Source organism: Pan troglodytes, chromosome 13, assembly GCF_028858775.2.
Source record: "Pan troglodytes isolate AG18354 chromosome 13, NHGRI_mPanTro3-v2.0_pri, whole genome shotgun sequence".
In the NCBI taxonomy this organism is placed as follows: domain Eukaryota; kingdom Metazoa; phylum Chordata; class Mammalia; order Primates; family Hominidae; genus Pan; species Pan troglodytes.
The window spans coordinates 15,118,857-15,131,116 of NC_072411.2; the positions used below are offsets into that span (position 1 = coordinate 15,118,857).

At 36.0% G+C, this 12,260-nt stretch overlaps 1 protein-coding gene across 1 annotated transcript in view; it reads left to right on the plus strand.

Annotated features, from left to right (window-relative positions):
* Positions 1-255: 255 nt before the first annotated feature.
* Positions 256-12,260, plus strand: part of DPP10 (dipeptidyl peptidase like 10) — a 1,405,070-nt gene continuing 1,393,065 nt past the window's right edge. Inside the window, exon 1 of the mRNA XM_063790352.1 lies at positions 256-746. Within this exon, the coding sequence (XP_063646422.1) occupies positions 687-746 (60 nt within the window). The 5' untranslated portion in view covers positions 256-686. The remainder of the gene's footprint in view (positions 747-12,260) is intronic.

Consider the following 12,260-nt stretch of genomic DNA (forward strand, 5'->3'; position numbering starts at 1 on the left):
ATCCATAGGGAATATCAGTCCTTCAACCTATAGATATAAAACCCCCAAATTCTGAAACTGCCAACAGTCTTTTTTTTTTTCCACAGCATTTACTTGTGTTTTGATTGCAAGAAGTACCCAGGAAGGAATAAAATTTAGTAACAGAATGAGGATGTTATGATTTTTTTTTAACTGGGTTGGGGGTGGGGAGAGGGAGAGAGAGAGAGAAATATTTTGTGCTGGAAAAAGTATAATCTGGAGAGACAGAGGAGTTGAGAGTGCCCCTTTAAACTGCAGGACTGCAATTGATCTCTCTATGTTTTCTGGTTTTCGTCCCTTTGAAAGGGGAATGAGAGCCAGGATCATTGGCTGTACTGTGGAGCTGTCACATCTCCGTACTGAAAAGGTACACTGCAAGTGAATTTAAACCGTTTTTGGCTTTCTATTCCATATTGCCAAGAGCTTTGAGACTGATGAACCAAGTAAATGCTTTATTTAGGGCTAAGTGAGATACAGATTCCTCCAATCTGACAGCGTTTCAGCCTTCAGAGTGAGGAAGCAGCAGAAACAGAAGCAGCAGAAGCAACAGCAGTAGCAGCAGCAGCAGCAACAGCAGCAGCCCCTACTGAAGTCCAACAGAGGAGACTTGATCTCTAGTTCATTCTGGAAGTCCGCCTGGGATTGTGCACTGTCCAGGGTCCTGAAACATGAACCAAACTGCCAGCGTGTCCCATCACATCAAGTGTCAACCCTCAAAAACAATCAAGGTAGGATCTGGTTTTTCCCTCTGTTTCTGCACATGTGTCTTCATTCATCTACCTAACACATGGGCGTTGATATATCGGGGTACTGACAGTGAACATACCTACTTGATTTGAGTTTGAATTGAAGGTTGAGTCGCAATAAAGCATTTGGCTCTGCATGTGTGTGTAGACTGGAAAGAATAGTTTCCACTGAACACTTCTTTCATCTTCATGACTTTTTTTTTTTTTTTTACTGAGAATCTATCAGTGGTATATTTCCAGAAGAAAGTTTAGTGAGTGTCTAGAAGAGTTTCCAGTCCATGCCAATTTTCTTGATAGAACTGGGGAAGAATTTGCAAACTGCTAGAAATAAAGAGCATCAAATTGACTACAAATCTGATAACAGGATTTCATTGTCATATGAATTTTGGATCTCTTATCCTTTTTTTAAAAAAGCTCATCCTTCATTGTGAGCATTGAACTGGTGGTTATACTGAAGTGATTATAGTGAGAGGTGATGAAAGACTAGAGAGAGAGTATAAAATCACATGTCTTTATTTATATCACCATGTAACTCAAAACCAGTGAGATGATTGGAGACACTCTTCAATGCAGGTGTTGTTTAAAATTTGAGGCTTTTCTGACAGCACATGGTTAAAGGTAAAGAACAAACTCACTATTTCACTCTTCTGTTTTAGTTTCAAGTCATGCTTATACCATTCTCTTTGTTTTTATTCGGGATGCTCTTATTTCCAAGAAGGCTTATAAACGACCAGACTTCCAATCAAAGTTTACTATATTTTGCCATTTACTTGAATTGTATTATTATCTATGTGGATATTTTGCATCTTGAGGGAAAGTGATGGATTCGTCTGAAACTCTTTTATGAAAAAAAAAAACTAAAACAAAAAACGTGATATCCTGACAGGACATCTTTAGTTACTGCAATCTCTCATTAACATACAAGTGCATACCTTTTGCTACTATTCCTGATAAGCCTGACTTTTTATGATTTATATTATGTTTTGGTTTATGTCTCAGGCCTTTAATAATATTGCATAGACTGTAATTACAAAAGGAATATAATTTTCAACAATGTCTCTTCTTCATGAATTTACCTACCGTTTGCCAGAGTGTTTCAGTGATAGATAAACCATAAACTAAACATGTTCCTCTATTTATTAGCAGTGACTTTTAAAAGCAATGGGGTTTCCAGGGTATATTAAATGATGCATAATTAGATTCCCATCATACATAAACATAAGGAGTTAACTGAAATCATGCAGAACTCATTCAGATAATTTACACCACCTCTAATAACAGATATGAGAATCTTTTTCAGCATTAGATTTTCTGTGCTGCATCTAAGTTTAGAAATAAAAAATGTTGAGCTTTTGGTATAGTTTTCCTCTGTGTATCAGTTTCCCACATACATCAATTATCTAAGCATATCACTGAACAAAGCCAAAATAGTAAATACATGACACTCTACATTGGGATATATAAGCTCTAGTGGGAAATATGTATTGAAGCCTAAAGTGGGATAGAGTTACAAACTGGCTGCCTACTGCTAAGTATGTCTAGAATGCTATAACAAAACCAGTGGTTTTCTGTTTAAGAGTTTGAGGTCACAGGAATCAAGCATTTATTTTCCCTTTTCTTTATTGAGTAAGCATAAATGACTACTACTTTCTGAGACTTCAAATCACTTCCTTTATTAGTGCTCTGGCATTGACTGCCCGCAAACAAACTGTGGAACAGAAAAAAAAAAAAATGTTTCTAGTGTAGAGGTTTTACATCATCTTGCTGATCTTGCAGATGCTGTTTTTTCCTTCTAACTGCAGCCATTGAATTGAAATGAAAAGCATCATAAAAATTGGACAACCCACCACTTAACAATGTATTATATTAATGGCTTAATGAAGGAATCTTGAATCAAAGCCCTGGGTAATTTGGTTAATTGTACAAGTTAAATTCTTTTGTGCACCCCATTCCCAATATTGCTCTGGGGAGCAAAAAAATGCTTGTGATGTTCATAAAATATATATAGTCGCAAGCACTGAACTATTAAGGGAGTAATTACTTGAGTATTTTCCAATTTGCAATAGTGAAAAGGGATGAGTGGAAAATCTCTCTTAGTTCAAATTATGTGCTCAATTATGAAACATTTATGGCTTTTTGAATTTATACTAAAAATGGCTATCTATATTTAGGAAATGCATTAGCCCATGAACAAAATGCAATAACAATCTAAAGAAAAACTCTAAGATGAGAAGGTTTTGGGAAGCTGTGGGACATTGGAGCTCAAAATACTCTTTGAACTATTAGAATTTTAGTTTCAAGCATGGTTGTTTAAAGTTAATTTTATTCCTCACTCTTAAATTTACTATCAATTTACTATCAGATAATTTTAAGTAACCCTCCCTCATGGAATCTGGTTGGCCTGCAGGTAATGATAACCCACTTTGAGGATCTGGAAATAAATAACTTGCATATTGCTCCATTTTAGAAATTCAAAAACCTCTAGAGACTTTTCTCCCAAAGCTCAGTGTAATAACCTCTAGAGAACTTTTCCCCCATCAGTATAGTAAATGCTGACTGTTTCTTCTCTCAACAGTTAAACTACGGCTAAAAAGAATGCAATGGGAATGAACAAAAGTGAAATGCATTGCTAAAATAGCTGTAAAGGCCAAAAGTGTGCAGGAGGAGAAAAAACAGCTGTGTGTGTGTGTGTGTGTGTGTGTGTGTGTGTGTATGTGTGTGTGTTTTCTCCTCCACTTGAAGTTCAAGAAGTGATGAAGTCTATAGTGGGTCAAATTCAGCAATTGTTGCCACTGAAGGCTGTTTGTGGCCATGATGTGTCAGAATTGGAAAAGAGGAAATTGGGAGAAGTTATAATGGAACAAGATGATCAAGAGTATTCAGGTTGCTTGACACTTGCTTTGGTCGTTCTGGCCATTCTTTAGCTCAGCCAGTTACTGACACACTTTTCCTGGCATACTTGGGCAGGTATGTTCCTATCGTCAAAACCAGTAAGGGAGAGAAAAGGGAGTCAAATAGGGGTGCCAAGTGTGTTCTCAGATCACTTTGGGTGAAATGCTGAATGCAATTCACTCTGAAAACTTTCCTCTATTTCAGAGCTTGTAAACGAAGAAAGCTTTTCCTGATGTGATTACAAATCTTCCTGTGAAAGTAGCAACATTCTTTTAAAAACAATCTTTTACTCTGAGATGTTTAATGCAAAGTTTTAGGAAGTATCTGGGAATGCTAAATAGAGATCAGATCTTTGCGTTATTATAAACGTGATTTCTGAAGAATGTCCCCCACCATGGGTAGCAAACTTGAGTTTTTCCTTCACCGTTATGGCTTCTCTTGGCTGCACTGAAAGTAAATTAAACCTTTCAACTAAATCTCTGATCTTGGTTTACTTCTTTTGCTAGTGGAATTGCAAACTTAGAATTTTGCCTCTAAAATGTGCAGATTTTTTTCTTATTTCTTTCACATTTGAATATCAGTCTAGTATCCTTGTGTGTCTAAAATGAGTAGAGAAAATCCTTCATCCTTTTTGAAGTTATAAATTGTGAGTAACTTATCTGGGGTGGTGATTCCTGGATCAAGAATTATATGTATTATATTTTATATGGTAACTCTGAAATACAGTACACAATATTTCTTTACCCTTCCCGTGTAGTGACCGGTCTTCCTCTTTCTCTTTCCTTTTTACAAGGCCTGCCTGATTTATTTTAATACTGCCTTCACACCCAGGTTTTCACTTCCATTTAGAAAAGAGTCTCAAGGTCTACAAGTTCTAGTTACTTCCTACATAGCCCTGCTGCAAGTTTTTACAAACTATACTTAAAGGAATCTTTAAGATTTTCATTGCCTTCGGAGTACATCTTGAGCTGGCAAACTTTTTCATGGTGATTTTTACTGCCTTTTATGTTGTAATATTGATGAGTCATTGTGCTAATAAAGACCTTTTCCCCCTTGCTACTTCTAATCCATAGCCTCAGCCAAATGAGGCATAGGAAACAGAAGACAAGGGGGTAAAAGAGGATGAAAATCTTATCACAAGTATGTATTGTTAAATATGTAGGCTTGGAACATGGTGGTTAGGAAATAATTTCGTTAGCAAATTGGTATTTTGGAGTGTAACATTGCCATGAATTGGCATGATGAGATGGCTTGGACCTACAGCATTGCAATCTCACTGGTTGTTAAATTTTTTTTTTTTTTTTTTTTTTTTTTTGAGACGGAGTCTCAGCTCACTGCAACCTCCGCCTCCCAGTTTCAAGTGATTCTCCTGCCTCAACCTCCCGAGTAGCTGGGACTACAGGCACCTGCCACCACGCCTGGCTAATTTTTGGATTTTTAGTAGAGACGGGGTTTCACCACGTTGGCCAGCATGGTCTCGATCTCTTGACCTCCTTATCCACCCCTCTCAGCCTCCCAAAGTGCTGGGATTACAGGCATGAGCCACCGCGCCCGGCCCACTTGTTGTTAATTCTATACCCCTAACCTAAATGCCGGACACTGACAAACCTGCGTTTCACATAGTACTTGAACTTGAATTGCAAGTTATTCTTAAAGGGTATTTCATAATTAAATATATAAATTATATCCACAAAAATTTAGAAATGCAAGGAATGTTTAATAACAAAAAATCTACCTCTGTGTGTCATTGCAATATGCAAAATGGAAGGTTCTCCAGTTTCATTATTACAGTATATGAAATTCTAAGTGCAAAGATTGTTACATACTTCTACATTGTACCTTATCTTAGAGAGTCTTCCTATTCCTAATCCTAAGAACTTTACTCATAAGAATACATAAAAAGAAACTTTATAAAATTATCGACTCAACATAGATTCATACACACTAAAGAAAGAGTTACCACTGGTAACTCTACAGCAACTGAATTCACCAGTGAGTTCTACACTTCCATTTAGCAAGGTACAGATTTTTCTTCAGCATTAGGATGAATCATTCTAAGTGGTGGTAGCTAAGGAAATCAAAAGAAAAAACTTACAAAAATTAGAAATAAGGATATTGTATGTGTGTGAGAGAAAACTTTTTTCTCTTAGCAATGGTCTACATATTTTTAATTATTCTGACACAGCTTCCTTATATGCTTAAGGCAAAATCACAGCCTGTGATAAACAAGAATAGGACCATCTGCTAATGACAAATTTATCACCATTTACAATTTCCATTTATGGCCAAGTATTTAAATCTTAAATAATTATAGGACAATTTATTTCAAATTACTATAAATTCAGCTGTTTTTAAAATGAAGCATTATAGTTTTTTCTTTTTAATAAAGAGTGACTATAATAATTGGCCAGCTTTACATTTTATAGCTTATATCTTCATAAAATCAAAAGTTTCTTTTTCCTTTGACATTTATAGTGTTTGAATGTCAACTTTTACTTTGAAGAAGTATTCTTGTATAATATAATTTCAAGGTAAATTTAAACAGTTTTATGAAGTATTTAGTATTTATTTTATTCTTGAAAAAGTAATGTGTTAATACTTTTCTAGAAATTCATGTTTTGGTCAGTTAGTGAAGACATTCTTGATGGTAAATTTGTGATGACCAATTACTAACTCTCACTGAAAAGACATTATGGTTCTACAAATGAAGCATGGAGGTAGTAAGCTAAGATATGGTCATCAAAGTGCTGTCCCTAGACCAGCAGTATCAGCATCTCCTGTGAACTCATTAAAAATGCAAATTCTTGGACTCTACTTAGACCTACTAGGTCAGAAACTCTTGGGGTAGGGCCCAGCAATCTTTGGTGGGTGATTCTGACGCATATTGATGTTTTGGAACCACTGAGCTAAAGAATTACAAAATAAGACACATCTGTGCTATTGTCGGCCTGTAAGAATTGTCTGAGTATCACAGAAGAGGTCTAAACATCTTCAGAATGATACTTAGGGTTATTAAGTAACATGAATTCTATGACAGCCAAAATCTCATCATTAGGTTTATCTCTTTTATTCCTCACAGGGATTACTTGATACTATGCCTTTCACCCAGTAGACATTAAATATATATTTGTTGGTTATTAATGACTGTTAAGGTCATTTAGTAGAGATGATGCTCTAAGAGGACCTAAATGATATTGTAAGGCGTTACTCAACACGTAAGCAGGTTAGAGGCCTTGCTTTTTGTTTTAAATTCATAGAAAATTTCTCAAAGAAGTATACTGACATTTTGGCTTTTGATGGTTTTGTTCTCTGATCTTGGTTTGGGGCCATCTGGTAATCAACACATTTTGGTAACTAGGGGGATTTAGAATCATACTAATTTTTTGTCCAGAAATTGTGCTGGAAAAATGTCTCCCTTCTTGCCAGCTGTATCTGAAAATTGGCAATCAATGGTAGGGAGGAATATCATCACATTAGCCTTTCTCCTTGCCTTTATGAATGTTCTTTGGCCCGTAGATATGTGCCAGGTTGGTAGGGCATAATTGGAAGTAGCACACAACTGGAACAACATGAATAATTGTGAACAAAGCTGGCCTTCCATGGACAGACACAGCATAATATTACATTAGCAGAACCAGATTTAAGCTGGGGGATAAGCTGTGAAATAAGGAAATTACCTCCAAACAGGCTTATTTCTTGGAAATTCTTCATAGCACTCTGATGTTCTTCTTTTTTTTTTATAGTTACCACTGGGAAGAAAAGTAAAATGCATGCAGCCTACCCTACTACCTGCAAACGGATATAAGGCAGATCGGATGGCTTTTTCTTTAGAGGGGCATCCTTAAGTGGAGTTCTCACTCTCCCTTTACCACATGAACCATGAGGACTTGGGGAAGGCAATTAACCCTGTTAAGGATTTCTCCCCCACTAACAGAAGGGCAATAAACTTAAATTATCTGCCCAAACAAAAATGCTATGTAAGTGCTTTGTATTATGATTTGTTCTAGTAGCAATTTTTAAGGATATGACATTTTCATAAAGAGTTGTATAGTGAGAATCAATTTTTATGACATAAAAGCTGAGAATTTTATTTGTAATTATTATTAACTATAATGATGATAAAAATTCATTTTGAAGTCACCCGGGGGATGAAAAGTATCTTCTAATATTGTAGTAACATCTGCAAGATTTCATCATGAACCTTTACCAGGGAGGTAGGGGAAGAAGATTACATTCAAATGTCATTGAAAGAACTGATTAATTCAGTAAAAAAAATGCAGTTAGTCATCCCAGTGCTGTGCTACCAAAATGGAAAATACCTGGGTAGCTGCATTGATGGTACATATGGTTGCATTGAGGAGGAATTTTATCATGGAATAAATATAGTCTTCATATGATCTCTGTGCTTCTAGACTTGATACTTCCTTTGCCTCACATACCTTCCCCATCCCCCAAACCCCAAAAATGGTTCTTTTAGCAAACTCCTATTCTTACTTTAAATCTTATGCAGAATTTTCTCAGTGAGAATTTTCTCACAATCTCCTAGTCAGACTGTTATGTTCTTACCTAATCGCCAATGTTCTCATATAGTCTTCTGTACCTCTTTAATAACAATTAATCTTTTGAGTTATAATTATTTGTTTCCATGTGAGTCTCTCTACTAGGTATTAAAGTGCTCTGATTTTTTTTTACTTTTGTTAATCTCAGTACCTATCCTAATATCTGCCACATAGCAGGAGCTCAATTAATATTCTTTAAATAAAAGAACAAAAAGAACAAAGAAAGCTATAAATTCATTTGCCTTCCCAAGAAATGTAGTTTGACTTTTGAGTTCAGAAATATATTGGTCTTTGTTGAGCTAAGCAGAACTAAACCTGTTACTTTGAAATATGCAAACAACATTTGAAGGAAATAACAAGGTTCCTCAGGGATTGTGAGAACAATGTGCTATTTCTCTTGAGGATAAGTGGCTTCTGTAAGTAAAAAAAAAAAAAAAAAGGTTTTGCATTATGAGCGTTTTTCTACATTAAGGAAGTCCTGTGACCAAACAGAGACAACCCCTGTCGTTCTTCTTTGGAGCTTGCATTAGTATAGTGGACACAGGTTACTGCTGATTTCAATAGGTAGGGCTTTTCAGGGGGACTGTTTGTTCTGGCACTCTAGTGAGGCTTTTTATAATCAGAAACCTTAATTTCCAAGATGAATCATTGCTGACGGACTGAAAAACACCACTTCTCCCAACTCTGGTTTCCAGAATTTTGCCCTAAGAAAAATGAGTTCCACTTCATTTTAATGGAAAGTAAATAGCATAAAATTACTTATTGTATTTAAAGATCGGCCCTTTATTTGATTTTTTTTTGATTCAGTGAAAGAATTAGGACAGAGAGACGATGCAAGGCAGGCATTTTTGATCAAGGATGGACAGCTATGGCAAATTTTTTCCTTTAGGTGTATCCTCTGAAGGAAATAAAATAGAATGAAAGAACAAACTGAGAACAGTTGTTGGATGACCAGTGAGCACAGCATGGTGTGAGGACTAGAGCACTGGACTCGTTCTCTCATGGTTACAGTCATTCAATATTTCATGAAAGAGAATTCAAATGTTTGGAGGGTGATAGCTTTTGTTTTTGAAGAGCATGGCTATGATATAAATTAATATGATTACAATGTAAAGTGATGAGTATTAAGTGGGATAAATACTTAGGTTTGTCGTTGGTGGGAAGGGAGGCATTCACGAAACCCAAGCCAGAACTCTACATAGGAGTTAGATTGATAAAGAAAGGGAAAGAAAATAGTTCAGAAACAGAGAAAATGTGCAAAGATGAAGAAAAAAGGCAATGCAACTGTCATGAAAGTATTTAATAGTTGAGACCAACTAGATTACAGAGGGCAAATGATTAGGAGGGGTGAGAAACAAGGCTGCAAATGCATACATGGAGCTGGACTTTGTGTTGTTTTTCAGGATTTGGCTGTACTCTGACGGCAAAGCTTAAATGCAATACAGCAGGGACAAGATCTTGGGATCTAAATTCAGGACACAGTTCTATGACCCTGGGAATCATTCCTGAGGTTTGTGTCTTCAAGTAAAATATAAAGATGGTAACACGTTCCTGGTCCGTCTTTCAGGATAATCCAAATATAAGATGTTAGTATTAGCCAGACAGGTTTTACGGAAGGTAAATCTTAACAAGAACAAAAGGTTTGTTCATTAGCTTCATTTAGAAAGGTACCAGCTACTTTCTTGAAGGTTATTAATAACTTATTAATATATGGTCTTTAAATACTAATTTAGTGGTAGCCTTATAATCTAAAAGTATCTTTTTTGACTAATGCCAATCATTTAGCTGTACCAAAGTTTTCCTCTTTAATATTTGAAAATAATATACTGACAATCATTCTCTTGCATATTTGTTACTGATTCATTATTTCAACAATGCCTAGTAATACATGAATGGCTTCTGTTAATAGCATTGTGTATAATCTCGAAGAATACCTGGAAATTTCAGGTGTAGAGATGTGACAATTATTTTCTTCCTCATTCTCTGATTACATATCCTATATGTTGTCTTTAATAAAGATACCTTGTGTTTTTTGAAAGATCAGTTCCAAGTGGTCGGGGGTGATCTCTCTTGATGGCTCACACCATTTTCCAGAAGATACAGGAAAAATTAAAGTGCATTTAATGTGCTGTGTTTCTATAACCATAAAACTTTAAATATTTCTTAGAGATTTCCTAGTCTAGACTCTCATTTTGCAGACAAGAAAGCCAAGGATTAGAAAGGAAAAATAGGCAAACATGAGCATTGTCCATTCGCTCCTTTAAACAGGAACCACACTTATGATCATGGTCTTTTGAGATCTGGGGTAAGTTAAAGAACATGTAAATTTTATTAATTGAGATGCTTTTCATTGAAAGCATCAGAAAATAACAGAAAAATTTAAATAAATTGGCTAAAAGATTAAGAAATTATAATTTCCCAAACTGAAAAAGTCCCTTAGTAGAACACCTCCAGGGTCAGCTAAATTGATGCCCAAATATCATGGCCTAGAACCCAGCCTCTTTGTGTCTTTCTGCATTGTTTTTCTCAAACCAACTTCTGCCATGGTGATTACATGGTTTCTTCAGTTCCATAATTGGCCTGCAGACATGACAACTGACAATGTCCAGTAGACAAAGAGTGGTTTCTTTCTTTGAGTTTCTTTTTAAGAAAAAGTACCCCACAACACTTGTTGGTTAGAACTAAATCTTGCACCAATTCCTTATCTAACTGCTTGATGATACACAGGGTTGAGTGGAGAAAATAGAAAAGTAGGTGACACAAGTAAATATTGGATCCTGTTGAAAACCATCAGGGAGATTGGATGGTTTGAAAGTAGAAAACCAAAAATACATACCACAGAGATCAGCAAAATAGATTTTAGAATCTGATAGACATATGATTTGCACCACACTGTGAAAAATAGGCAATGCCATGATCCAAGCACATTTTCAACAAATGTGTATTAATTTAAAATATAACATTGTCCCCGATTGCTTCCTTTATAGCAGAGGCTTCTTTGATCACGTTTGAGCAAAAGGGCAGGTAGAAAGAAGTCTCGTCTCCTTTCATATTAAATGACTCAGTTTCCAATCAATTTTCATTGTGTTTTCTTTCCTTCATTTCTTGTTTCTTTGTTAACATGTCATTGGACTTTCTTCTATTTGGGGAGCATGAAACAAAATAATGGTGATATTCCTCATCAAATAATTAGGGTTCTCAGGGTCTATCACAATTACCTCTTCTCTGCTACATCTAGGGACTGAAGTTCTTATACCTTCAGGAGCATTGTTCTCAAACCTTCATTGTAACACCCGCATGCCCTCATGGTTAACAGGAGTAACATGAAGATTGTGGTTAGACATGCAACAGTTGACACTGTGATGACTGGGATGAGCAAGCACTCACCTAAAGACATACCAGAGCAAAACCCATTCCCCCTCCAAAGAAATACCTTGATCTTTGACTTTTGTTTGCTATATTCACAATCAAAAACCTTATACTAAATGGCTTCATTTTATAAAAGAGCCTTTTAAATTGTGTATTCTGATATTTTGTCTATCCATATGTTAATTCAACAAATGTTAATTGGATATACAATAGATATTAAGTTGCACACATGAGGAGACCAAAAGGGATAGCACACAGAGCCTGTCTTTAAAAAGCTTACAGTCCGACATCTTTTCTCTTCTCTCCTTGCTTGGGATGAAGGAGAAAAGCAAGGAAAAGTAAGTCATTGATGACCATAGCGTATGAAAAGTGTCATGACAATGGCAAGAAAAATGTGCTCTGAGACAGCAGGGAAGGGGCTCCTCACCCCAACTCGCAGATGAGTTTGGATCTTTGAACTGAAACTTGATGGGCAAGCAATAGCAGCTTGGTGAAGAATCGGGAGAGAAAAGAATACTCCAAATGGTGCCATATGTGAAAGTACTCAGGTAAGGGAGGGTACCACCACTACCATCCTTGCTGTCATCATCATTATTATTTCATCACTACCATTGTTAAGTGCCCAAACCATGATACTTTTCTAGGTACTTTTATGAGCTATCTCTAGTTCCTACAG